The 27,050-nt window shown below is 40.7% G+C and overlaps 4 protein-coding genes across 14 annotated transcripts in view; 2 read left to right on the forward strand and 2 right to left on the reverse strand.

The window, feature by feature from the left end:
- ncor1 (nuclear receptor corepressor 1) overlaps positions 1–2,968 on the reverse strand; it is a 53,576-nt gene extending 50,608 nt beyond the window's left edge. For all 7 annotated transcript variants that reach the window (XM_069539766.1, XM_069539765.1, XM_069539767.1 and 4 more), the window contains exon 1: positions 2,831–2,968. The gene's annotated coding sequence lies outside the window, so the exon portion shown is untranslated. The remainder of the gene's footprint in view (positions 1–2,830) is intronic.
- Positions 2,969–3,257: 289 nt separating this feature from the next.
- Positions 3,258–15,732, forward strand: pigl (phosphatidylinositol glycan anchor biosynthesis, class L). 2 transcript variants are annotated; one of them, XM_069539769.1, is made up of 8 exons: positions 3,258–3,604; positions 3,692–3,866; positions 4,842–4,941; positions 10,832–10,922; positions 12,020–12,087; positions 13,038–13,069; positions 14,309–14,442; positions 15,291–15,732. In XM_069539769.1, the coding sequence occupies exons 2-8, from the start codon at positions 3,794–3,796 to the stop codon at positions 15,417–15,419; spliced, it is 627 nt and encodes a 208-aa protein (XP_069395870.1). In that variant the 5' UTR covers positions 3,258–3,604; positions 3,692–3,793; the 3' UTR covers positions 15,420–15,732. The 2 variants fall into 2 exon arrangements, with proteins under 2 accessions (XP_069395870.1, XP_019941236.1); XM_020085677.2 differs by having other exon boundaries at positions 3,507–3,866.
- On the reverse strand, positions 15,602–19,746 carry cenpv (centromere protein V). Of its 3 annotated transcripts, none has more exons than XM_069539772.1 (6): positions 19,685–19,746; positions 16,871–16,999; positions 16,697–16,789; positions 16,423–16,492; positions 16,224–16,338; positions 15,602–15,893 (listed from the first exon to the last, which is right to left on the reverse strand). In XM_069539772.1, the coding sequence occupies exons 3-6, from the start codon at positions 16,786–16,788 to the stop codon at positions 15,730–15,732; spliced, it is 441 nt and encodes a 146-aa protein (XP_069395873.1). In that variant the 5' UTR covers position 16,789; positions 16,871–16,999; positions 19,685–19,746; the 3' UTR covers positions 15,602–15,729. The 3 variants fall into 3 exon arrangements, with proteins under 3 accessions (XP_069395873.1, XP_019941237.1, XP_069395874.1); XM_020085678.2 differs by lacking the exon at positions 19,685–19,746 and adding an exon at positions 17,145–17,285; XM_069539773.1 differs by lacking the exon at positions 19,685–19,746 and having other exon boundaries at positions 16,697–16,791; positions 16,871–17,001.
- Positions 19,266–26,710, forward strand: ubb (ubiquitin B). 2 transcript variants are annotated; one of them, XM_069539771.1, is made up of 3 exons: positions 19,266–19,404; positions 20,044–21,642; positions 25,952–26,710. In XM_069539771.1, the coding sequence occupies exons 2-3, from the start codon at positions 20,052–20,054 to the stop codon at positions 26,647–26,649; spliced, it is 2,289 nt and encodes a 762-aa protein (XP_069395872.1). In that variant the 5' UTR covers positions 19,266–19,404; positions 20,044–20,051; the 3' UTR covers positions 26,650–26,710. The 2 variants fall into 2 exon arrangements, with proteins under 2 accessions (XP_069395872.1, XP_069395871.1); XM_069539770.1 differs by lacking the exons at positions 19,266–19,404; positions 20,044–21,642 and adding an exon at positions 25,125–25,261.
- Positions 26,711–27,050: the final 340 nt, after the last annotated feature.

Here is a 27,050-nt window from a genome sequence, read left to right on the forward strand (position 1 = left end):
ATAACAAGTGCATTCAAAAACATTAGGCCTACTATACAACTGGAGTGCTAGTAAACACTTTCATGCTTTGAAAAGTAAAATATTCTCTAGTCTGTTATAGAATTGCCAGCATTAGTATAAGTAAATGTTTATCTATATAAACAAAAAATATATTTTCACACAAAAAATTGTTAAGCTCTGCCAACTGTGAGCTTGAACAAAAAATGATTCATTCAAGAGGATGTAAAGTTACTTTGATCGTAATATATGGATAAATGAAATATAGAAAATGTATTTGCATTAATCCTTTCTTTTCTAAATGCATATCACATTTTATATATGAAAGATAATGGTAAATTAATGGAGTTCGACTGTTGTTGATTTTGTTATTTAAGTTCTTGTAAAAACAAATCTGCTTCTTACTGCCTCCACCAAGGAGGTTATGTTTTGCTCATGTCTATTTGTTTGTTGTCAGCAGAATTATGCAAAAACGACAAATATTTATGTGTGTGCAATTTTGGTGCAGCTTGATTGAATTTAAAGGAACTGTTGGATCTTGATGGAGGTATGCGCTCCACTGAGTGCCATTCTAGTTAAAAGGGGATTGGCAGGGTGTGTTGTTTCATAGTTAAAATATTTTGGGATTGTATAATGCTTCTAAGATTTTAATTAACTTGTTTTCTCAATTAACTGCTGTGCAGCAGTGGAAAGAACGTGTTGTCTCTAATCTCACATTGCATGGAAAACAAATATGAATACTGATCGTGGTTTCAACTTTGCTCTCATGTTGACACTACTTCAGAATAGTATTTATCATGCTATCTTTAATTATTTTAATTCAACCCCCCACTTGAATTTAAACATATATGTTAGTTGGATAAAATTAGCAAGTTTATTTTAGCTGCTTAACATGGATTGGCTCAGTGAAGCAATGTACAAAGAACAGAGACCTGGCCAGAGCAAGGGCACGGTGACTTCTGATGAATGTCTGCTAATAAAAAAATATCACAGTGCTTTGCAAAAGAACAAACACAGATTTTCTTTTTGATTTGATATTTTAGGAAACAAAAACATGCTGCTAAACACGAGCAACAAACATTCAGCTTCTTTCCTTCATTCTTCAGAGGGATTCATCATGTGACTTTGTGCTCTGCTGCTTCTATCATTTTATCTAGGTCTGCGAGATTTACAGCATGGCCACCATGCCTAGACATTATAATGCTAAATTCAGGGTTGGAAAAGCTACAACCACTGCCACCATAACAAGGGGGGGAAGCTGTTATTTTAATTTTTTTCAATCCACAGGCCACAGCATTTAGCGGGTCCCAGAATTAAATCCACTTTCACGATTTCATAAATACTAAAAATATCAACAGTGTCTCAATAATGTCAAGCTATGGTCGCTAATGCTAGTCATCTAAATAAAGAGTTGGTTTTATATTTACCAGTTCTCATTAACAGGGATAGAACTTTGGACAAAATACAAGCAGTGACAAATGGTGTCATGTCCTCTCCACATAACAGGTCATGAATCTGCATCTTAAGGATATAAGAGACTCATCTTCAGCAACATGTTTTGACTTGGAGCCAAACTCACTGGGAACAAATAAATTGATGGAAAATGTTCACAAACATCAAAAGAAGGACTCAGAGAGATTTTTTTTATAATGCTCCAATTCTTAACTAGGATTTAGGTCGTACTTTTACTGTTCCACCTTTCCACAATTTGATCAGTTTATTCCAGGAGACTGACTTCCTATTTTTACAAGTACGGTAACAATAATTGAAACAGGAAACAAGAAATGTTGCACATGGTGCGAGGAGGGATTATGTCATCTTTCTTGTGAGGTCCTGCTCTGCTGCAAATAGTCAACAACTTTCCTCCAAGTATTAAAAACACTCATCATGCTCCCAATTCAAGGAAAAAAGGAGAGCTGGTGGGATGAAGTGTATGTCACAGCATTCCGCATGTTCAGCAAGGCACTAGGTCTCTGCATCCTTTTTTTGTTCTGAGAATTCAGGGTGATATTAAAATGTTTATCATCTGAATCAGCTGCTGCAGCCATTGATAGTGTCCCCATTATCCACATCATCCTGCTTCTGCTTTTATAGTTACTTAAATAGAAATCCATGATAGGAATAATTAGTTGGATACATTCAAAGGCTGGTTTAAGCTGTACCACTCTCTCATCCCTGTTACCATAGATCATGAACGTAGCTGAAAGAAATGGAGATACATGAACTCCTGGGTGTTTTCTTCCACTTCTCTGTCATTGCCATTAGAACATGTTTGACTAATGTTTACCGGGATGGTTTAAGGCATTTTCAGAGCACAGACGTGCACATTGCTTTTGTCGTTTCCCGGTGAAGCTGTTGGTAAAGTTATATTTAGAACCCATCCACAGTGGTCCCTCCGGTGATGTTAATACACATCCGGCAGTCAGGGTGAGAATCTGGGCGCCGTGTACACCCCAGCCGTGAGAAATGCCGCCGCTGTGCGTTGTTATTGTTGTCTTTTACCACCACAGCATCACACAAACGCAATTGGATTTGTATCCTATCTTTGGGGGGGATGGGTCCACGACCGAGAGCTCCCCCGGAAATGCACCAAATACATGCGCCACGACGAACGCAGAGTAAAGAGTATGCTACTTTACCACTCCAGCGTTGAAGCGTGACGTTAGAGATGTTGTTGTTGTTGTCGCTAGCAAGCTAACTTAGCCTGTAATTCACCTTTGAATTCCCAACCACGTCGCCATCTTGCAAGGCAGATTTTCAGCGTAGACCGGGGCGCTTAAAAGCATGATAATGAGACATGTTGCTATGGTTCTCATGAGCGATTTGCACTCACCTCATATTTAGAATATATACGGATGGCAGAGGTGGGAATCCCCGGGCAGAAATATGTGGGAATAGTTGATTGTAAATCCGCGGGTCGGGGACTGTGGACGACTGAGCGGACTGAAGGCTGCGCCGCATTTGTCGGTCTATGTCCTGACAGGATAAAATAAATTGTCCCTACTCGGTTGAATTCACCGGATACTCATGCGCTTCAAAAAAAGTTTAGACATGAATAAAATTATAATATGTGCATTGATTAAGTTGAATGACTCTGGCGTCAGTATTTTGATGAATAAAACTAAATGTTTTCTGTTGATTTTTATCTGCCTGTAAGGACAGACCGGTGTGACAGCTAAATGTTTCCCTCATACGCGATAACGTTGGTGGTGTTTGTGGTTTTCACCTTTAATAAATAGACTTTTCCCCTTAACAACTTCACTTGATCTCATCTTTTATACGTATTCTTTGTTAAGATGCGCGAGGAAATAATTTTTCAATATTTTTTAGTTCTTGGATTCCCTCATGTTTTTGTTTTAAACCCAAATGAACGGAACACGCGACAGTGATTCCTTGGGAGAAAATAGATTATTGTTTGGCTAAAAGGGGAAAGATGTTGCTTTGCTGGAGTTAGTTAGTTAGTGCTTTAAAGAGGAGGTCGCCTTAGATACAGCAGACAGACTTGCATGTACCCCCAGAGAGGAAGAAGAGGCAGACTACTGCATACCTGTTTTACACGTGGAACTATTTACATGTCCGATTTTTGTTTTCACACGGATTGTTTACGGTAATGGTCAAAATAATGAGTATTTACCTTTGTGTCTTCATAGTTTTAGTCTTTCTAATATGGATAAAACTCATTTACCATCGTCAGCGGCGAGCTTTGACGAAGTCGTTGAAACATTTATGGAGCAGAGAAACTGACTGGTCTGACATCAGAGCTCTGGTTGTCACTGCGCATCCGGATGATGAATGTATGTTCTTCGCGCCAACGATTATACGACTCGTGGAGTTGAATGCCAGCGTTCATTTGCTGTGTTTATCTGAAGGTACGGTGACAACACAGCAGTGGTTACACAATAAGTCACACGCTAGCAAGTCGATGTTAAGTTAGAGGACGAATTGTTACCTGTGGTCTGATGCTAACTAGTGTTAGCTAGTCTTAGTTACGTGTTTGAGCCATGTGAGTTAACAGAGAATAACAAAAGCTGATTTAAAGGAGGCAGTACATCACATTACATCACATACACGTGTAGTTACAGTGTATGTACATGATCAGTCTCTGGTTTTGGGATTACTGTGTCTGACTGATACATCATATTGGCATGTGAGGTGCTAGAGACTACTGTGCACTGGTTTTATCTCTTAGGGCCTCCTTGCCTTAAAGTGGTTGAGTTTAAATGCACAATTGCTGCTGTCAATTACTGAAAGCAGCCAAAGCTGAAAACCATTTTCATTTATGAAACAGAGCACATTGAGGTTGATAAGTATAAATTCAAAATGTAAATATTCTAATATTCTAATTTAAAGAGTTAAAGAATCCCAGTATATATCACCGTCAGAATGATACAGTACAACAACTACAGACACTATTACACTAATACACAAATCATTAAAAGGACAAAACACATGACACTCAAACCTAATTAAAAGTGATCACAGCTCTTGTTTGCCTTGAGCCATTATTTTACTTTACTTTTTAAAGTAGGATATGTAGGACGCTCCCTTATTGCAAACAGTAAGCCATTCCAACATCTACTTCCCTTTACTGGCTGCACAGTCTTTCCAAATGTTGTACACCCAAATGACCCCATACAGTCCTCTTGAGTAGAGGCAGTAGTATTATTGCCAGTGTCATTTTATTTAAAATAGAATAATTTAGATAGACACAACAGCATGAACATAAACAGCCTTGGATCAGTGACAATAGCACAAACTTGTGACACATGATTTTCAATCTGTGTCACAGAGACAGAATTCATACTTCAAGTTTTCATTTCATTTTGTCTCCAAATATTACACAGGAAACTACTACAATCAAGGAGAACAACGTAAACAAGAACTTCTCAACAGCTGTGCCGTGTTGGGAATACCGGCCTCCAGAGTCACCATAGTCAACCATAAGTGAGCTGCCTTCTGCGCCAAACACACAACATACACGACAATATTTCCCTTGTGTGCCTTTGTAATGTTGACAACACTGAATTTGTGTTGCCTACGATGTGTGATGTTGAATGCAAAGATTTGTGTGTTGAACATGATTGTGCTGTCCATTTTCAACAATCAGTATTGTTTGAAACAGACTAATTAGTCGCTATAAAAAATAGTCGCATAGCAAAATGTACCTTCTCTGTCTTAAGTTCAGGACTCAGGTCTCAGCATTTCTGCCTGTTGGAGCTTATCAGTCAGAGATGACCACAATTCATACTCATGCTACTACAACAGAGGCAAAACAATGCAAGTTCAAGTACAGTACATGCTATCTTTTTGTGATCTGGCTTCACTAAGCCCCATATTGGTTGTCCTGGTAACCTCTTAAAGTCTTTTTCTACAGAGTGAATATATATCTTGTCTGCCGATGAATAAACTACATATATTGACCATGCAATGCAAATACAGTTAATTGATATCAGACTGTTTCTACTGCTAGAGTGGGAAAGTGAGACAAGATAAGAAGTTAATGTGTAATGAGGTCTGTCAGTCTGAAATGGTCGTTTGTAACCATGGGAAATATTTAACAGAGGTCAATAATGTTTATACTAAAAGACATCAGAGGGTCTAGTTTTTATTATTATTATAGTCACAGAGTCTCCTCATCTGGTTCTGTGACTCAGTGACCGAATACGAGAGTAGAAGCATCAATACTGTCACAATCCTCTCAGGAATCAAAGAATCTTCTTCAGTTAAAATGACACAATAATAATTATTGTGTATTTATTCTGTGTGCTAATCTGTCCATCTGTTTGTGCGAAGCTCTGAGTGGACATATTAAAATTATGGAACAGAAAACATATTACACTCATTTATAAAGATATATTCTCTTTTTCACCAGGTAGCTCAGGTTGCATGTTGATTTGCAGGTAACATATGAAAGTTTCAGTGGATTTTTGTTTTTTGTCTTGGAAAACCTTTAAACATAATTTCGTCTCAGTGTACGAAATGATCAGTTGGGGGGGAAGTTGTTCTCCAACAAATACGGTTTAAAGAAATATTCTTAGAAACGTCTTTTGGATGGTAGCTTATTCCTCTCAGTTGTCCAGGAACCATAAATCAAAAAGAACCATAAAGAAAATTATTCACATCAAATGAAAATGTATCACTTAACTGAATAAAATATTTATTTTTGAAATGCCATGAACTATATATAGAAATAGATTAAGTTTTCTCAATGTGGCTATAAACAGACTTATTCACAACATTTGTTATTTTATGTTCAAAGTGGCAAACACAACTCAGAGACAAACTTTATTGTTGTCCCTCTTATTTTTTTTTTCTACATCTTGTTTTGTTGTTGATGCAGCTGTAAGGCTTTCAGTCCCCACAGCTCTGGATATTAGCAAGGTCAAGTTACAGAGAAAATAGTTGTTGAAGGTCATGTTGAAAAAGCAGGAATTTGTTTCCCCCGTGGAATGGATCAACCCTGCAGCTTCCCTTGAAAATGTTTGGAGTTTCTAAGAACCTCAGAGCAGTGTACATGTGAGAGTGTGCATGTTGGCTAGTCAGGAGAGCTGGATGAACTCTGGCACTAACCTGGAACTCACAGTAATAAGCTGGCAGCCTGCCAAGGTCGTCTGCCTCAACCAACATTGTTGTGTGTGTCCCTGTGCTTGTATCTTTGTCAGGACCATTTTAAGCATAGACCCTACAGGGTGAGGACATTTTTAGAAAGTGAGGACATTTTGACCCGGTCCTCTCTTTTCAAAGGGCTGTTTGAGGGTTAAGACTTGGTTTTAGGATCAGGGCTAGAATTAGGCATTTAGTTTAGATGGATAAGGTTAGGGTAAGTGGAATGTATTATGTAAATGAGTCTCCTCACTAAGATAAAGGTACAAACGTGTGTGCACATGTGTGTATGCATGTGTGTGTGTCTGTGACTTCACAGTTTTATCATCTTGTGCACACAGAATAAAGCTGAACTTTGATCTCAGTGCTGTCTGCACTTCTGTTGAACTGGAGTGTTGCCCACTTTCCCTTTCTGTGTATTCTGTTGTTTGCCCAAAACACACACCTAATCAGCACTTTGAGATCCCCAGCCCTGCTCACTCACAACCAAGCTCTCTCTCTCTTTCTGCCTCCCTCTCCCTGCCTCCCTCTCTCCCCTCCTCCTCCTGTCCATGTCTGCTGGATCCAACTGCCAAGGACTGTGGATACATTTTGGCAGCCCTCTGAGCGCTGCTAATGTAGGTCATTCCAAACAGCTTCCCTCTTTGTGTGTCTTTACATGGTTAGCGAGGCTCTGGCTTTTTGCTCTTAACCTTCTCTGGCCACATATAACCCTGTTTTTTCTCACTCGTCATTTTATTATGCACAAAGAGGGAAGGGGGGGGGGGGGGGGTGCAATGCAAAAAACACCAGTTCATTATAAACACAACACAATAAAGTGTAGAAAAATAGTGCTTCAGCCAGACAAATCAAAAGTGTTTGAAACAAAGTCAAGTGTGAAACAGGCAACATGTCTATTTAAATAAGGACTGTGGCTCAAGAACTGGAATTGAATGTCTTAACTTGATGCAACTCTTTAGTTCTGCTTGGGCAAAACATTTGCCTTTGTCTTTTCTGCCAAACACTAACCAGGACATGTGCTCTGCATTGGAAAGTCAGCCTTGTCTTAATTTGTCTTATAACGCCACTTCAAATCCAGCAACATCCTCTGTCCCCTCCACGAGGTCAGGAAAAACTACCTGAAAAAACGTAGAAACCTCAGAGAAATGTGTGTGAGGTATCTCTCTCCCAGGACGGACAGAAGTGCAACAGATGTTGCGTTTAACAAAGCACATCAACAAAATAACAATATTCATAACATTCATGAGAAAAGACAGTGTCTAAAAAGTGTTTTAAGTATTAATACAAACGATAATTTCAGACAGAGATGAAGGGAGCAGCAAAGACAATTGTAATGATAGCTGTTTGCTCAGTAATACTTATAGTTATACTGTCCAATTTGTTGGATTACAGGAGTCAGGGACGCAGTGTGGGTTATGTTTCCTGACGACAGATCTGGGTGAAACTTTCCCACTCATAACTGCAGACCGGTTCTCTAAGATGACAGTAAAAACACGTGGATTCTGTTGTAAAATAGGCTTTTCGCTTTAATGCACACTGAATAGGACAGCTGTGTTGACAGTATCTGGGGCTCCAGTGCATGTTGGGGCCTTTGTGATCAAGCTGGATCTGAGCACGCTCTGCTGCCTCTCCATTCGCACTGGCTTGACCTCTGTCTGCTCCCTGGGCTCCATTATAGCTGCGAAGATCCAGCCATTCCACTTCTTTATTACATTATCCATCAGACTGAACTGAGGCCTCTCACCCACCACTTGTCTCTGTAATTCTGAAAATGTTTCTCTGTCCCTGATAACAACCTGTAATATAATATTAATGTAAAAATCTCATGTCAGAAATTAATCCCAATCTGGAATCTTTAGTTTTTGATTAGTGTAATTCTCTGTATGATTGTCAAACTAAAGCTCAGCACGATTTTCTGAAAAGGGAAAGTAGAATTTACTACTCACACACACACACACACACTTTAAATATACATTGATCGATGGTCAAAATAGCCTGGGCTGATTTATAAGCACATGGCGGGGCGCAGTAAATTATGGAGAGATGTTCCAGCCCTGTCACTGACCTCAGGCTGTGCTTTTATCCCAGATACATTTGTCACCACCACACACTGGCCTCTGCACAGTAAAACTGTTCAATTCCCAGTTATTGAATTCTGCAGGCAGCAGAAAACGTACTTTATCACATTACAGAAATTTTGTTCTGTCTTCTTTTAAAAGAAAACTAACAACATTATTTCCTTTTATTTTCCTGAAAGCTTATTTCCTTAACGTGACGGAATATTAGCAAAAGTTTGTAAATCATCACAGGAAGAAAAACATCTGTTGCTGTTGTAACTATAGTTGTAACTACCTTATTACACTTGGATATTGTGGGTGTACTGGAGGCATTTAGTGGCATCTCAACCATTTCCAGCAGGACATATAATCTGACTGTGTGGACAGAAGTCTGGCACTTTCACAGGCCTGTGGTCCATGTGACCAGACTAAACAAGCTCTCTCTCTCTCTCTCCCTCATACACACACACACAGAATCCCCTTACTGGGCCAAAGTTCAACAGCTGCATATAGATGCCTGCAAGCAATTAGACATCCATATGCAAAGCTAGAACAGGGAGCCAGGGAGGTTACTTTAGGACATTTGTACTGTTGCCATGGCGAAGTTGACACTCGGCCTGCATCCTGCTTGTGAAAGGTCAGGTGTCTGATATCTTTTGTTCATTTTTCTTTTTCCCCCTCCTTGCCAACTTGTGCTTAGCTACGGTTGTCAGGCTGTAAGACATAATAATATATAATAAATAAATAAATGCAGCAGAGCAGAAGAGACCTTGTGTTAGAACATGAGATACAACGAAACAGATTAATTCGAGATTGGCACAAACGATTACATGTTTCCATCATTTTTTTTTAGCTCACATACATGAGGACATTGAGGTTATATTTAATTAATTGAGGCATCTCTTCAGATAAGACAATTGACAGGGCCAATTTAAAGAAATCATGCCCTCTCCGCCTTGACAATATATTAGTCACTGTTAGCAAAATGTCACAGCAACACACTCATCAACTCACTCTTGAAACAATCTATGAACCTCAGACTCTCCGCTCATAATTCCCCGGACATAGCCAAGCCCTTCACCCCACCTCCCACTCCCATAGCCCTGACACTCACATCGCATGCAGCCAATAGATTTGTGGCCTAATCCATCACTTCCCTGCACCGGCTCAACCGTCCTGAACCGTCCTCACTCATTGTTTGCCACGAAGGGGAGGGGAACAACTGTTGACACACACACCGCACTCCCCCACACCAAACCTACTTTCAAATACATACATGCACTGTCACCCCCGATGAGCCTCCCCAAGTGCACAATGTAACACGTCAAGTCAGTGATTCGGCTCCTTACCCTGTCAAACCAGCACCTCCACTCTTATGCAGTCATGTGTTTCTTCAACAAAGTGCAAAGAATTTATCTACTTAAAATGCAACCCTTTTTGTGTGGACTGTTGTGTTCAAGTGTGTTTTTAAGCTATTTTCTTTTTGGACTGGTTTCTTTGGAGCTCAAGAGGAACAGTCATAAAAAGCCATATTACAATTTTCTAAACTGAGAAAAGAAAATATATCTGCCTATAATGGAGTCTGTGTATGTTACATAGGCTGAGAGTAATGTTTGTTTAATTATGTACTCCATGTTGTCTCATGCCTGGACTTTCAGTTGAGCAAGATACTATGATGGTCTTCGGACCCTTAACCCCCAGACTTCCCTGCACTCCCTTGTGTTTGCATTCTACAGCAGCCTATTTTCAAACGCCTGTGTTAAATCTGCTCTGTGCACAAATCCTGTGCTTTACACAGGAATGAGACAGTTCAACCTCAGAAACATTCACTGAGCTTAGGTTGCATAGACTGCTTCGGACTCTTAGTTACAGTGGAGTTCTAGTTGTGCCTCAAGTTGTCTCAGACATGAACTCTGGAAAATACCCGGAAGTGGGTCCGGGCATTCTCCGGACTTCATATATGAGGAATGCAGCAGGAGATTGTCCAAGTGCTACGCAAATCACATGTTTTTGTTAACAGCACATCGACACTGACATTTGCATTTTCACATTCAGCCCCTCTGGGTAATTTCAGGAGAATATCCAGAGTTCAGTGCATGTCTGAAAGCAGCTTCATTAAAACACAATATTCATATTAACTTAGTTTATAACCAATCTCTTTCTTTGCTCTCCAGAAAACTTCCAGACAACCCCAAAGCTGAATGGAGCATCTCTTTGGTCTCCTCTGTAATTGTGAAGCACATTAGTGCCCACTCCTTCAACATGGTATGATACTCATTTCATGTTTGATGTTAACACAGTTTCTTGCCATTCTGTAAAAGGATCATATACTTTGTTTTTACCACATGTTTTGGCCCTGCAGCTTCCTAGTTCATTATCTGTGTTCCACTGTGGTCTGTGCAATAATCCTGTCAGCCTCATCTCTTTTTGTCCAGCGCAGACTGCATTTGCGTCTCCTTAAAAAAAAAAGGGAAAATGGTCTCTACTGCAGGGAAAGTTTGGATTTCGTTTCTGAGATTCTTATCAGCCCCAGAGCAGATCTGTGCTATTAGCTACTGGGAATGTGGCAAATTTAGAAGGGAGGGATTTTCATCCAGTCTATCTCAACAAGTACAGAGTACGAGTACAGCAGCAATTGTAAAAGAAGAAAGAAGAAGACTGAAAACAAGTTCTTGGGTTGGGTTGATGATTGAGAATTACAGCTGAGTTCCTCCGTCTGCTGATCTCTTTTTGTCATCAAAGACAGCAACAAACACATCCTGCCTCCTCCCTTTCTCTCAAGCTCAACAGTTAAAGTGCTTCCAGACAATAAGAGAATCATGTCAGTCTCACATCAAAATCCGCTCTGTATGTTAAAGCAGTGGTGTTAACATACAACAAGATGTGAAAAGTTGTTACTTTTCCCCTGTTTTAACCAGAATGTTTCAGTAGTCAAACATTACGCCACTATCTCACTTTTGCTCTGCAACCCAGCCCAATCTAACAGATTCTGAGTTTACAAGTATACCCATAAGATCATGTGGCTGGGACTTTAAAGTTTTTCTTGATTGCAAAGACATAGTCATGGCAGAATACGCCTAAGCATAGCACATGCCAAGTCTTCAGTCGAACACTTTTTCTTTCCCTTTGACCTGATTCTTTTTTTTACTTGCTTCCTCCAGTGTGCAAGCATGCACACAGAAAAAGGCTTTTTAAATATCAGTTGTCAGCTGCCAAGCAGCTCCACAGTCAGACACAGAAACCCTTCAACTAACCCTACCAACATCTTTCCCTCTGTTGTAGCCTTGGTTTATTTAAATTAATTCTTAGATATCCCGACTCTGGCTCTTCACCCCTTACAATGAGATACTTTGTTGTTTCAGGTGCTGACCTTCGATGGAAGAGGAGTGAGTGGCCATGCCAATCACGTAGCCATCCATAAAGCTGCGAGGTACAGACTGAACTTTAAGGCTTTGCCATCTGAAAATCATATACATCTAACTTAAAAAGGCCATCTTCAGGGTCATGATGTGGCTCACACACATGCACACAGTAACCAGCCTACTCCATAATCGTAAAAAGATCTCCAGGAAAACGAAGAACATTTAGACTCACATCAACATCCATCTCTCCAAATCTTTCACCACAAACTCACATGCACAGACAAACACACACACATACACACACACAAACACACACCATGTTTTTCAGAATTGGTCTCTTACATAGCTGAGAGGTCATCCAAACAGTCCTGGCTCTGCTCCCAGAGAGCAGCAGTAAATCCTGTCCCTGAAGTGGTGAGGTGGAAGGGCAGCTCTGGTTTGGTGAGGCCAACCAAGCAAGTTGCATCAGACTATTTAAAAAAAAAAAGTGTTTTGCTCTGTGAAGTATACATTGCTGTCCCCATATTGCACAGATTTCCCCTCACTGAGCCCATCTGTTCAAAATATGTCTGCTCTTCAAATCACATAACATTATTCCCATTAGGATGAAATGCATAGGGATTTGTACTTATGCTCTACATCTCTTTTCTGTTAGTTTTAGTTTTTGTCCCCCTTAAATGTCATCAGGCTGCAGCACATTCCACACACTCATATATTTATCAGTTCCCTATATGCCTGATCGTTTTTGTTTGTGAAGGAGTTGAAAATTCCATCAGCAATGTTAGATTTTTTTTTTTTTTAAGTCCTGGATCCATCACCTGATCCAGATCTGCACCAAAATGCAAAATTGCTCCTCCCTAACCCATACCACATCCTTCCACCAAGTTTCATGGAAATGCGTTCAGAAGTTTTTTTCGTAGTCTTGCTTACACTCATACAAACCAACAAACATGAGGGGGGTGAAAACATCATGTTGTTGCTACACTGAAATTTTTTTTTTTTTTCTTTCCTTCCACAGCCACCTTGCTTCCACTGGACAAGTACCCAACGGTATGTTTGACAAAAAGACGACTTTCAAGAGGTTTATATTTTCAAAATCGGTGAGCACAGTGTCACAGATTCGATTCACTGGTCACTCTTTTATTGTTTCTATGACATTTATGAAGTGCAATGATAATGAGTACATGTGCTCATAATAGTATTAATAATTCAGCTTTAAGGAGCACCTCAAATCAAATACACAAATCTGCCTCACAGCTAGACAAGACAGGAAGAAGAAGCACCTCCTAGTCTGCATATTTCACATCCTGGAAAGTACTGTGAAGAGACTGAGCATTTTGTTAATGTACAGCGCCCTCTTCTGATCAAAAATGTTGCGTGACTCTTGTGTCTTTTAAACTGTGTGGTCTGCTGGTGGTAGCAAAAGGCCAGTTGGATAATAGCAAAAAACAGTTGTATAACAAATGTTTCTTTTACAGCTGTGTGCCTACAAACTGAATATATTGTCAATCCAATTGGTCATGATTTTGACTTTCAGTTGCCTTTTCTCCTGATGACCCACGTGGGGAATTTTTTTAATAGAATGTGAAAGGAAAAGTGGGACAGTGAGGTGGGTACATCTTACAACAGGAAGACTACATTTCTTGTTAGGAAAGCATTCAGTTCCACTGAGCTTGCAGACAGCCTGATAAGAAACAAGCATCCCATGTAGTAAATCATACATGAGAACTGTCCCACCAGGCTGTTGAACATCATCATCATCCTAGCAACTGCAAACACACACTTTATTTAGGACAGAAAGACTTTGTTCTTCCTTGAACTCTGTCCCTGCAGTGAGCAATCTTGAAAACACGCACACAGGTTATACATTACCAGACATTTGCATCTAACCTGCTGGGCTTGTCTCGCTGTGGCCTGTGGTGGAGGCGGAGAGAATTAGGCTCAACGTGACTGTAATAAGCCTCCTCACCTGGCAGTGCAGCGAGACTCCCTGCTCATTACCAACAGCTTTAAGCTTCTTGTGCTCCACAAACTCCTGCTGCATGACAAATGTTACAGTTAAAGATACCAGTACCATATTTACAGTCTGTGCTTGTTAATAGTTGAATGAGATATTTTTCTACTGACATTTCATACAAGCACTTATCTCCCATACAGTGGTTCTTACAACCTACAACACAAAGGGCAGCTTGAGTTTGCTACACTGAGAATGTCCTGATTAACTGTCTGCTGCTTCACTGAATGTTTAACAACATTAGTAGCTAACTGGGTCTCTGTGTGTTCTCCCAGACTGCTGTTTGCTCTCCCTGGTGACCGTCGGCCTCCTCAGGAAGTATATCTCCTTCCTGGAGCTCCCCCTCAGCTGGCTGCTGTCCTCATGTCTCTGCTGCATTATAGGCTCACGAGGCTACAGCAAAGCCAAAGTAAGACAGTTTGTCAGACCTGTCACTGTAGAGTCTTAGAGGGCACACGGATTTAAAACACATGCAGTATTTGTGCTGAAAAAGCAGGAGTGGAGATGAAGTTAGTGAAAAGAGACCACTAAAATGAGAAGAGGATTGAAATTATATCATTAAGCAAATAGTACATAAAGATATTAATACATATACACTGAATTTTAAATGTGTCACCATCTGCTTTGTTATTCATTCATTTGTTCATTCATTCAACTGTTATTACTCTGAAATACATTGAGGTAGAGACCTCATTTACAATATTGCTGAGTACAGAGAATAAACAGTGCTGCCTGCCTAACGTCTACAAACATATTCCTGCAAAGTATACACTTTGGTTTTACCCTTTCATCCTCCAAAATATATAGTATTACAGTATTTGACCTTTTCACATTAAGCCCTTTTTACTTTATTTTATTTAAATTTAATGATTACCCTCATTGTACTGCTGACCTGACCTGTCCTTCTCATCCAACACTTTTCATTGTACTGTTGATCCTGTGATAACTTCTATATGACAAATACAAATTTAAACTTTATGAAACCAATCAAAGCAATCCAAGACACCAAGACAACACAAATAAGAAACAGTGAATTTTGCCAAATAGCAAAAGCAAGAGCCAAAGTCAAAGTTTCAAGAATGAATACAGTACATTTTATCTAAAGCAAAAGAATCAATCAAAACAAAGAGAGAGAGAGATATCCAACCTTGGCAGTGATGAGGGTCATAGTGAAAAACTGTTTCCAGTGTTCAGTGCATGATTAAAATGTCACCATCATCTAAAACAGAAAGTTATAATCTCTCTTTCTCTTGTCAGGCTGCAATGCTCTGTCATCGCTCTCAACTCCTGTGGTTTCGGCATCTGTACATCACCTTCTCGCGCTACATGTTCATAAACACGTTCCGGGTGATCCCACAAGGACCAAAGAACCTGAAGATCTATTAAAAGTTTGTTCCATCCGGATGCACTGATTGTTACACTGTTAGGTGTCGAGCTGTTTACACATCTAATGAGCTGTTGTGCTCACAGTGAATAAAAATGTATTGAGAGTGTATTGGCTAAAGTAGCCTGAATGCTGTCTTTCACAAGACATCCAGAAAAGAAGAAAGAAGAAATGTTGAATTCCCTTTTTGCTATAGAAATGTCTTTATTGTTTTCAGTCATTACACTGTAGAAAAACACTAAGGTTGGAAACAGTTTCCAAATTACTGTACAGTATCTCTGATGTACTACTGATTAAAACAAGATGTGATTCTTATGTCTTATCTTGTGATTTTCTTTCCACTGTGTTCGGTGCAGGTCTAGACATGTCCCTGATGCTCTTGTGAGCTTGCATGCTTTCCTCCCACTTCTCCCCACAAAACTTCTCCACTGTGACACTTTGAACTGTACCTGGATCCAGACAGTGTGGAGCAATGCCTGGGGAGAGAAAAAACAATAGCAACAAAGGGCTGTTAATTTGTTTGCATATAAACAATGCAGTCCACAGTCTCCAGCACATTTCAGCAATAATTTGCTGAACAGATTTACCAGCTTAGATTTCAGTTAGTGCAAAGTATTAGGTTTTAAGGCTTTTCCCGAGGTCACTGTTAGATTCCTCAAGTCCCATTGTATACATTTCCCTTTATATAAGTATATGCCATGGAAGTGGGGCATTAGAGAGCAGACAGGTCAGCTTGGAGTAAACACGACAGGAGGATGTTGAAATGAGTTTACACCACGTGACAACGTCTCGTGTCAGGGTCGTACCATATCCATCTGGGTTGGAGCGTGGTGTGTAGAAACTTTGAACTCCGCAGGTTTTACAGAAGGTGTGTTGAGCAACATGGGTGTTAAATGTGTATGTGGTCAGACTATCCAACCCCTGGAAAGAAATAAGAAAAATAACATTATTCACTTAAAATGTTTGTGTCATTTTAAAGTTGTAATGAAAAGCATTGTTTTCTACCTGTAAGAGTGTGAATCTATTTTTTGGAACAATGAAATGATGGTTTTGTTTCTTTGTGCAAATGCTACAACTGGAAAAGAAACATATGTCAGTTTATAAGATTTTACAAGCAGCAACACATTGTTTGAAATATCTTTGCTATCTTTACTTAAAATGTCTCTTCTGGGCCAGAATGACCATTGTGGCAGAAGACTACCTGTGATTTTAGATTTAAAACAGTTTTGATCTATTTTATATAATTATGAAACAATATATTTAAGTTTACTAAACATACTTGCAATGGAAAACATGGAGGTCTGGAGAACTCCAGACTTCAAATCTAACAGCTCCACAGTGGCAGCCACCTGTATGTTTTACAAGATCCATTCTGTGGGTATAAAGAAAAGAACAAACCATCATTTTGAATACATATCTTTGTATCGTTGTATTATGCGATGGTCTGACTTACTTCAGTTACTTTCTGTCAACAGGAATGTATTTACCCAGCTCCTCCTTGAAGTTCTGGAGAAACTAGTGTGACGTGTTTGTTGTGCAACCTGCTGACGTGGAACTGGGCGTTCCGACCATAACAACCACACTGCAGAGGAAAACACAGTGACCCTAATCAAAGTCCATCACTGATAACAGTCACATTTGCATGAAAGCCTTCTGCCCTCAAACAGCTTTGACCCCTATCACTGCTGCTGATGGAGTCACTAAATATGTCAATTCAAAGTAGGTACCTTTATGCAGAGAAAGCCTTAAGTTTGCCGTTCCGAGCCAAGATAACTTTCAATTTGTGTGCTAACAGGGTCGGTACCACGGTTCTCGGCTGAGGCTATTTCTTGAAAAATAGTTTTCCCCGGAAAGACTTTGAGGCAGCACATAATGTTTCCAAGTAAAGGGGGTAGGGCAGACTACAGCAGGTTTTGCACAAGCACATTCGTCAGAGCTTGAACCAGTTCAGCCACACACCCAGCCGCTGAGAGGCCCTGGGGCGGTTCGTCACGAGTTGAGTATCATATGACAGCGTGCTGGAGGGGGAGAAAGAGAATGTTGTGACCCAAATACATAAATTATTACTCTCCTGGCTGTATCATATCTGTGACCCCAAAATAGGAACTCAGAACTTCAGCATGTGAGCTGCTGCTCTTGGTTTAATTTAGCTTACAGTGCCACATATGTCTTTAATAGAGGTGGAAGATTGACATGGAAAAAACAGTGCTCAGTACTTGAAACTGCCAGGAATGAAGTAAGGCAGGTAAAGCAGCTGCCATTATCTTACTGGACTACATTTGTGCCATGTTGGTTTCCACAATTTAGAGACCACTGACCCACATATCAGATGCTAAGATGTGTTTAATTAGTTGGGTCATTTTCTCATTAACAAAAAAACCCATAACATCAAATGAAAATCCTTGTCTGACTGACTGTAAAGGTAAAATCTATAATCAGTACATTCTTAAGTCAGTGTTTAACACGTGAGAATTCTCCAGTCACACCCAGGGCATTGACGCCACGCTAGGCACAGTTGGACCCTTGAAGCATTTTCCAGTAACATCAACAATAAAAAAAATTAATAGCTCACCTTTCGCTCCCACCTACTTTTCAGAAAGGTTGAAAATAAATCTGCAGCTACCATTAAATCCTAATCTGCACTGTCAGAGTCATTATTCAAGTTAAACCAGAAGGGTTGAAATAATCGGATCACGTCCTATAAGGAAACAGAGTTTTATGATGAGCAGGCTGAAGACATTTTTACAGAGCAGTAACCTCTCTATCATATGACCATGTGTGCATATTGTCAGTCGAGATAACTTTAAAGTTACACATGAACTATTCAAATGGATTTAGTGATACTATATAGGTACATGGGTAGGCCTCTATAAAGAACAGTACAACAGTAAAACCTACAAACTGTGGTCTCTCAGGGTGTCAAGTATCCTGTTTCACTCTTAAGTTCACAACCCATGCAGTTCATTGTCATGAGACTAAAGCTGCCACAGCCAGATAATCAGCATCGGATAATTCCCCTTATTGAAATAGATAGTTTGCTGTGGTGTTTAGGTCGGCTGTAGATCACAAACGTATTCTATATTTAGATGGTCTGTGCAATGAGAAAGCTGGTGTGCATGTGGATTGCGAGGACGTGAAGTAAAGTGGGCAGAGGAGGCTAGTTAGCAGAGTGATCTTCCTCTTTGGCCCAGATACTTTAGTCTGCCGTCACAACAGCTGGTATCACGTTTACCAAACACGTTTCCATCTGTTGTCAGGCACGTTTCAAGCAGATCGACAGGGTTCCTGCCTGCACATGTCCCTGTTTAGTGCCAGGCAGATAAACAAGTGCAATTTCAGACCTGATGAGATCTTAATAAAACAATGGCTTCTTTTTTTGTTTGTTTGTTTTATGGGGATTTAAAAAAAAAAGGTTGGACAAACTCCATGTGTGTGTAATACACAAGCCACACTGTCCTGACCCGGTGTTATACAAGGGTTTTGTGTGGATTTGGGTGACTTTTGAATGGGCCTGTGTTCCTATAAGAATCCTACAGTCATGAGCATTAGCAGACATTACGTACTGTCACACAGCAACCAATCACAGGTCAGACAAACAATCGTGCCATCCAATCACATGCTCGGGCAAAGTCCCTGTTGCTGCGCTTCTAGCAAATTCTGGAGCCGCAGTGTGGCGAGGTGTTATTCCGCCGCGGTGGATATATCAAAATAGTGCAATGAAACATTGTATTCTAAGCAGACGTCCCCGTGTAGAGCTCTGTGTATAATTATGAATGAATCAAATCGTTCAAATCAAACGTGCGTGTTCAAATAACATGCTCCGGAGCAGTGGGGACTATTTTTGAACGCGGATGGATATCAGAGGGTGACGTACGCAGCCTCCGGTATATATTCAGCCTTGGAGAGGACTGCAGCAGAACTTCATTTTCAGCGGAAGCCGACACACAGCGGTCCTACTCCCGAGAATTCAATCTACGTTACTTTAACGTAAGTAGACTTTTTCTATTTGTTCTCATTGAAGTGTTGTTATATTCACACAACAACAGCAGCGTCTTAGTTTGTGTGTTGTTGTCTTCCAGCTTCGCTTAGTCAATCGTCAACGGTGGTATCGGTTTCAAAACGTTGAATCCACATTAAAATCCGGTCGTTTAGTTTCATTACGTTATCATGGTGTTGAAGAATATCACCGTTTGTACGATTATCGTCGATTTCGTCAAAGCTACGCCACCGCAGTGAACAGCTAAAGCTAGCTACAGCAGTGACTCACCACTTCCAGTATCGTCCATTAGCGGGTAACGTCAGCTGAACAAAAGGAGCGTCAATAAGATCTCAAAATGGCGCTCGGGCCGAAATGGCTGCTTAGCTGCCGATGGTCGGGAGCTATAAACCGAGTTTACAAATAAACATTTTTATTACTATTGGTGACACAGCTAATATTTGAACTTAAATATGACCCTGTCCAACATTACAGAGAAAGTTATTGCTGCCTTTTGTTAAGAGACAGGAGCTGCAGTAAATCGAAGTGACAACTGTTTCTTTTTAGTTTATGTCCACACGTCTAATGTTAAATAAGATGTTTAGATCATTTTCTAACCCGGACCCCCACCCCCCCTCCACTCTACATAGGTTAAACCATGCAGATCTTTGTGAAGACCCTCACTGGCAAGACCATCACCCTTGAGGTTGAGCCCAGTGACACCATTGAGAATGTCAAGGCTAAGATCCAGGACAAGGAAGGCATTCCCCCAGATCAGCAGAGGCTGATCTTTGCTGGCAAGCAGCTGGAAGATGGCCGCACCCTCTCCGACTACAACATCCAGAAAGAGTCCACCCTCCATCTTGTCCTGCGTCTGAGGGGAGGTATGCAGATCTTCGTGAAGACCCTGACTGGCAAGACCATCACCCTTGAGGTCGAGCCCAGTGACACCATTGAGAATGTCAAGGCTAAGATCCAGGACAAGGAAGGCATTCCCCCAGATCAGCAGAGGCTGATCTTTGCTGGCAAGCAGCTGGAAGATGGCCGCACCCTCTCCGACTACAACATCCAGAAAGAGTCCACCCTCCATCTTGTCCTGCGTCTGAGGGGAGGTATGCAGATCTTCGTGAAGACCCTGACCGGCAAGACCATCACCCTCGAGGTCGAGCCCAGTGACACCATTGAGAATGTCAAGGCTAAGATCCAGGACAAGGAAGGCATTCCCCCAGATCAGCAGAGGCTGATCTTTGCTGGCAAGCAGCTGGAAGATGGCCGCACCCTCTCCGACTACAACATCCAGAAAGAGTCCACCCTCCATCTTGTCCTGCGTCTGAGGGGAGGTATGCAGATCTTCGTGAAGACCCTCACTGGCAAGACCATCACCCTCGAGGTTGAGCCCAGTGACACCATTGAAAATGTCAAGGCTAAGATCCAAGACAAGGAAGGCATTCCCCCAGATCAGCAGAGGCTGATCTTTGCTGGCAAGCAGCTGGAAGATGGCCGCACCCTCTCTGACTACAACATCCAGAAGGAGTCCACCCTCCATCTTGTCCTGCGTCTGAGGGGAGGTATGCAGATCTTCGTCAAGACCCTCACTGGCAAGACCATCACCCTGGAGGTTGAGCCCAGTGACACCATTGAGAATGTCAAGGCTAAGATCCAGGACAAGGAAGGCATTCCCCCAGATCAGCAGAGGCTGATCTTTGCTGGCAAGCAGCTGGAAGATGGCCGCACCCTCTCCGACTACAACATCCAGAAAGAGTCCACCCTCCATCTTGTCCTGCGTCTGAGGGGAGGTATGCAGATCTTCGTGAAGACCCTGACTGGCAAGACCATCACCCTCGAGGTCGAGCCCAGTGACACCATTGAGAATGTCAAGGCTAAGATCCAGGACAAGGAAGGCATTCCCCCAGATCAGCAGAGGCTGATCTTTGCTGGCAAGCAGCTGGAAGATGGCCGCACCCTCTCCGACTACAACATCCAGAAGGAGTCCACCCTCCATCTTGTCCTGCGTCTGAGGGGTGGTATGCAGATCTTCGTGAAGACCCTGACTGGCAAGACCATCACCCTGGAGGTTGAGCCCAGTGACACCATTGAGAATGTCAAGGCTAAGATCCAGGACAAGGAAGGCATTCCCCCAGATCAGCAGAGGCTGATCTTTGCTGGCAAGCAGCTGGAAGATGGCCGCACCCTCTCCGACTACAACATCCAGAAGGAGTCCACCCTCCATCTTGTCCTCCGTCTGAGGGGTGGGCAGTAAACTGCTGCATAATTCCATGTTATTTACCATTCTGAAGTTAATGTTCATGTATGACATGCACACATGCTGTTCCACATATTAAAGATTTTAACCTTTACATGACCAAAAGTTGGATGCACAACAATAATAAAGGGTTGAACTTAACTTCTTGGTGTTGATCTTTCTTGATGCATATCCACAGTTTAAATTTTACTATAGTGACATATACATAATATCAAGGAACTAATAATGGTATAGTACACTGTATTAAGCTGATAAGTGTTGAATTTTAAATACATTAAGCTTGACAGATGAAACTTGAATAAACTATTAATTGCATATAGTATGTTAAGGTTTGGGAGTCAGCCACTTAGTTTTTCATTCCTCATTAGAAATAGTTATATATGGTATCTGATACTATTTTAAAGCAGTTTTAAATCTAATAACATTCTTTTCAAACAATGTAATGGAAATATTGAGGACATCAAAAAACAAATGTAGAAAGTAACAGTAGAATTTTAAATGAAAGTAAATAGTGTAGTTGGGAGTTTTCATATCAAGCTGCTTTAGGTACACAATGGTCCAAATAATTAAATGCTGTCCTAAGGCAGCAGATAAGGGTAAATTGTTCATATGTGTACCCTTTAAAATATAAAAAATGAATACAATTCATAGAAGTAAGCAGGATTCTTCTTGACCCATAATGTACATTACAATGTTGCATCATTTATTTAGCTGTTGAGACCCCCAGAGGTCTTCCACAAGCCTGTTCAGCAAGCAGTGCTGCTGTTAGTGGGCACAGTGGAGCACAGGGTTGTTCAGCTCCTGAGTCTGCAGAACAGTCAGGATGGTTCAGGACATTCTGATACATCAGGGTGTGGCGCCATCTAGTGTTGACCAACAGTAGATGATCATAGTTTTCAGTATAAGGAAACAGAAAATGCTATTAACCTGCCTCTTTATCCTGAGGGTGAACATTGTGTATCACTAAAAAGAGTCCACCATGTTCATATCACATTTCTGTACAAGCACTGTACTGCAGTGGTTCTAATGTCCTGGTGGCAGCCAGAAAGGAACATGATGTCCTGCCAAGCAGAGGCTAGGTAGTTAATTCAAAGCATAAAAAAACACATGTATATATATATATATATATATATATATATATATAAAATACATCCATACATTTCAATGAGTGGTGAGAAGTAAATAACTAAATTTACTTAATTACTTGGTATTTCTGTTTTATATAACTTTGCCCCTGTCTACCACTGTACTTCAGAGTGAAATATACTTTTTCTCCACTACATTTATTTGACAATTATAGTTTCTTCATAGATTGCATACAAACCTATGATAACCTCAAATATTCAGTAAAAATACACATACAAATATTAAACATGTAGTTCCCACCCTCTCTGGCTTGTGATCCTTAACAAAAAAGTGTTCCTGTTATGTGACGGCTGTCTGAATTAAAAACTCCACCAAGTATTTTTTCTTCAAATCTCTAAAATAGATCAATTTCAAGAACTGTTTTTTGGCCCTTAAAGGTAAAATGATCCCATGTTTTACATTAAATTAAAAGATTAGAATACAGAAAAAAAATATTTGTGCAGCAAAACTTAGTTTTTCTTAGATTTTTAATGGCAGTACTTTTACTTGTAATAGATTACTACCTCTTAATAAAATGAAATGCCCTTGTTCCTTTTAACCCCACTGATGTGAAGCCACATGAAAGGTGAAGGACGAGACCGTAGGAATGTAGTGTGGATTATTGAGCACACCAGGATTGTGCTGTGGTATTTACCATCTAATCCAAAGATAAACTGGCTCAACACTGTTATGTGGATAATCTGGTGTCATCTGTTTATCCTGCCAATGGCATTTATCTCATTGTCCCATAGAACAGCCGACTCTACAATCTGCTGTTAGTTTGTGCACGAAGATGAGGAATAAATAAGACGAAGTATTCATGTAGCAACCTTCTTATTAAATTATGAAAATAACATGTTTCATGTACTTTTCAGAGTGGCTCTACTCTAAAAACCCAAAATGAATATTAGCCACTTGACTTGTTCAGCCAGTTTTTCCCAAACAATTTTTTTAAACAAAGTTATTAAGCAGTTGTAGTCTAACCAGTGTTGTGTTAAACAAACAGATGAATTGCTTGATTTGTTGTTTTTACTTATCATGTCTGACTGAATATGGCGCTGTGGATTATTTCTATGGACTTCCTGGTTGATACAATTAGAAGAAGAAGAATCACTTGATGTACACTTCATTTGATGGCAGTCACATTTCTTAAGATCTCCACATGACTCATTCACATGTGACTCATGATGCTAACATGACTGCAGGTTAGTCATGCGGTTGTAGACAGTCATTACTGTGAGCACTTAGGTGTGTGTATTGGATTAGAAACATAATTAAACACTCCATATTTTCCTTTCATGTATGTAATTAACCTAATTGGGAAAATATCAATTAATTAATAAATATTAGTCAACTATTTGGCAAACTACACTGATATTCTTACCTCAATGTACTCCGATTACTTTAATCATTCAGTATTTATCTACGTTCTTACAATCAGATTTCACAGCCATTCACCATCCTTTTACATTCATGTACACTTCTCTTACTCTATAATTTTAGTATACTGCTCTGATTAATTGTCTGGACACTGCACTGATGTCATCGTTGCTTTTCTTTTTTGCTTTTACTTGTGTTTTGAAATGCTCTATGTGCCTTAGAATTGTCCTCTGGGGACAAATCAAGTCGTTTTGACTAACATTAAATTCTGGTTTGTCTAGTTTCCTGTGTATAATTTGACAAAATGGGCCACAATTAAAACAACTTGTGTGACAGAGTAGAGTATGAGAATACAAGATGGCACTGTTTGTCAACAAAGCATTATAAAGAGACTGCATAGAGTGGTAGGATGACCCCTTGACCCAGTGGAGGTGTTGGGACAGAGGAGAATGACGGCGAGGCTGTCTTCTCTGATGGAGAAGACAGCCTCGCACCTCCTGCAGGACACCATCACAGCACTGGGCAGCTCCTTCAGACTGATCCACCCTATCTATCGCAGGGCGTTCCTTCCTGCAGCAGTGAGACTGTACAACCAGCTCTGCTCCCAGTAGAACTACACACACCCATTATGGACTGCACGTTACCACTGGTTTAACTCTCTTAACTGTGCAATATTCCTTCTGTCTGTGCAATGCAATGGTTCATGTACAATCCATTCACTGTATAGTCTCACACCACACATATTGCCCTTGTTTTCACACTGTATATATTAGTTTCAAATTCCAATCATATTTTTTTCTAAATACATTTTTTGTACATTTCCTAAAGCTTAAGTATTATTATTGTCCTTAGACTTAAGTATTACATGTTACTCATTATTACTTACCGGTGCCTATTTTGACTCATGCTGCTGTAATATTTCAAATTTCATAATAATTTTACCTTAAAAAGGAGGGGGGGGGGGAAACGGCACTATTTTGAGTCGCGGATGAACACAGGTCGATGACGTGTCTCCTGTATAAATGCTCCTGTCCCCCCTGGCAACTGCATTCAGAGGGACTGTTGTGAAGGGAGAGCGGCTGGAGACACTGATCGTGACTGTAAGTGCAACATCTGTCATTGAAAAGCTTCATATTATATATTCATACTTATTTCTCAGTAGCAGTGACATCTTTGTTTATGTGTTGTTGTACCACTTCACAGCCTCCTCTGATCTTATCTGTGGTCTGTGTGGCAGCTAACCGCTTCGAAAACCTAAATACAATCTCAAACTAACAGTGAACGTGACCTACGTGATCAATGTTTGATGTTTCGTGTAATTCAGCAGGCGAGAGACACGTAGGAGTAGTCGCAGGTGACAATGGCACATTTCTAGCTGTGTCCTCCATTAGCGGGTAACGTTAGCTGAACAAACGAAAGCAAACAACAATAGCTTATTTTAAAATGGCGCTGGTGCTCGAATCCCCGGCTTCCTACCAGTATGTTCATGTCAGACAGTAGCTCTAAGCTAACTGTCACTGCTTAGAATAGCAGGTTGTATATGTAAAACGTGTTAAATGTTTAATATGGTTCAACAATTATTCTACATCTCTGTCAGAAATCATGTAAAGGGACATATAATAAACTGTAGCTGTAAGATTTATTTAAAACGATTGAGGCAATGTTTCATTTCAGACAGGTCAAATATATGTGACACCTTTGTGGTTGTCCTGTCAAACATACAGTGTTTTTCCCCCCTGTGATTCCTGTTACATTAAAAGACCTTAAATTGTATCCTTATATTTTCTCAGGTGCAAACATGCAGATCTTCGTGAAGACCCTCACTGGCAAGACCATCACCCTCGAGGTTGAGCCCAGTGACACCATTGAGAATGTCAAGGCTAAGATCCAGGACAAGGAAGGCATTCCCCCAGATCAGCAGAGGCTGATCTTTGCTGGCAAGCAGCTGGAAGATGGTCGCACCCTCTCCGACTACAACATCCAGAAGGAGTCCACCCTCCATCTTGTCCTGCGTCTGAGGGGAGGTATGCAGATCTTCGTGAAGACCCTTACTGGCAAGACCATCACCCTCGAGGTTGAGCCCAGTGACACCATTGAGAACGTGAAAGCCAAGATCCAGGACAAGGAAGGCATTCCCCCAGATCAGCAGAGGCTGATCTTTGCTGGCAAGCAGCTGGAAGATGGCCGCACCCTCTCTGACTACAACATCCAGAAGGAGTCCACCCTCCATCTTGTCCTGCGTCTGAGGGGTGGTATGCAGATCTTCGTGAAGACCCTCACTGGCAAAACCATCACCCTGGAGGTTGAGCCCAGTGACACCATTGAAAATGTCAAGGCTAAGATCCAGGACAAGGAAGGCATTCCCCCGGATCAGCAGAGGCTGATCTTTGCTGGCAAGCAGCTGGAAGATGGCCGCACCCTCTCTGACTACAACATCCAGAAGGAGTCCACCCTCCATCTTGTCCTGCGTCTGAGGGGTGGTCAATAAATGATTCCACGATTTTACTTGATTTACATGACAACCTGACCAAATAAAATATAAGATTGAATTATGTTCCGGTTATTTCCTCTTTTTGCACATGTATCTAGTATAATCTAATAACATTCAGACGCCTGCACCCTAACAATTTAGCTAGTCAACATTAACCAGCATTAAAAACACATTTACAATTATGTTTGAAATTACTCTAAATTTGTTCCTGAAGTGCCATTTATTTCTTTCACAATTAACAAGCAACCCAGGATTTTACAATAAACAGAATAATGCCAGTTGGTTATTTATGAAAAGTGAGTGGATGTGACTGCATCGTACATTCTTAAAAGAAAAGATTATGAAGTACAGCAGTGTAGGATAAGGTCAGGTGTGTTTTTCTTAATAGTTTTTTTTTT

The sequence above is a fragment of the Paralichthys olivaceus genome, chromosome 15 (assembly GCF_024713975.1).
Source record: "Paralichthys olivaceus isolate ysfri-2021 chromosome 15, ASM2471397v2, whole genome shotgun sequence".
NCBI classification, from domain to species: domain Eukaryota; kingdom Metazoa; phylum Chordata; class Actinopteri; order Pleuronectiformes; family Paralichthyidae; genus Paralichthys; species Paralichthys olivaceus.

What these genes read in the sequence shown, in the direction of transcription:
- ubb (XM_069539771.1), top strand. Translation starts at nt 20,052, where the DNA reads ATGCAGATCTTTGTGAAGACCCTCACTGGCAAGACCATCACCCTTGAG. An exon ending in TCTTGTCCTCCGTCTGAGGG is followed by an intron (nt 21,643 to 25,951) that starts GTGGGCAGTAAA and finishes ATATTTTCTCAG; the next exon opens with GTGCAAACATGCAGATCTTC.
- cenpv (XM_069539772.1), bottom strand. Translation starts at nt 16,788, where the DNA reads ATGGATCTTGTAAAACATACAGGTGGCTGCCACTGTGGAGCTGTTAGA. An exon ending in CTCCATGTTTTCCATTGCAA is followed by an intron (nt 16,493 to 16,696) that starts GTATGTTTAGTA and finishes TTTCTTTTCCAG; the next exon opens with TTGTAGCATTTGCACAAAGA. An exon ending in ATAGATTCACACTCTTACAG is followed by an intron (nt 16,339 to 16,422) that starts GTAGAAAACAAT and finishes ATTTCTTTCCAG; the next exon opens with GGGTTGGATAGTCTGACCAC.
- pigl (XM_020085677.2), top strand. Translation starts at nt 3,608, where the DNA reads ATGGTCAAAATAATGAGTATTTACCTTTGTGTCTTCATAGTTTTAGTC. An exon ending in GTCACCATAGTCAACCATAA is followed by an intron (nt 4,942 to 10,831) that starts GTGAGCTGCCTT and finishes TTTGCTCTCCAG; the next exon opens with AAAACTTCCAGACAACCCCA. An exon ending in GTGCCCACTCCTTCAACATG is followed by an intron (nt 10,923 to 12,019) that starts GTATGATACTCA and finishes TTGTTGTTTCAG; the next exon opens with GTGCTGACCTTCGATGGAAG.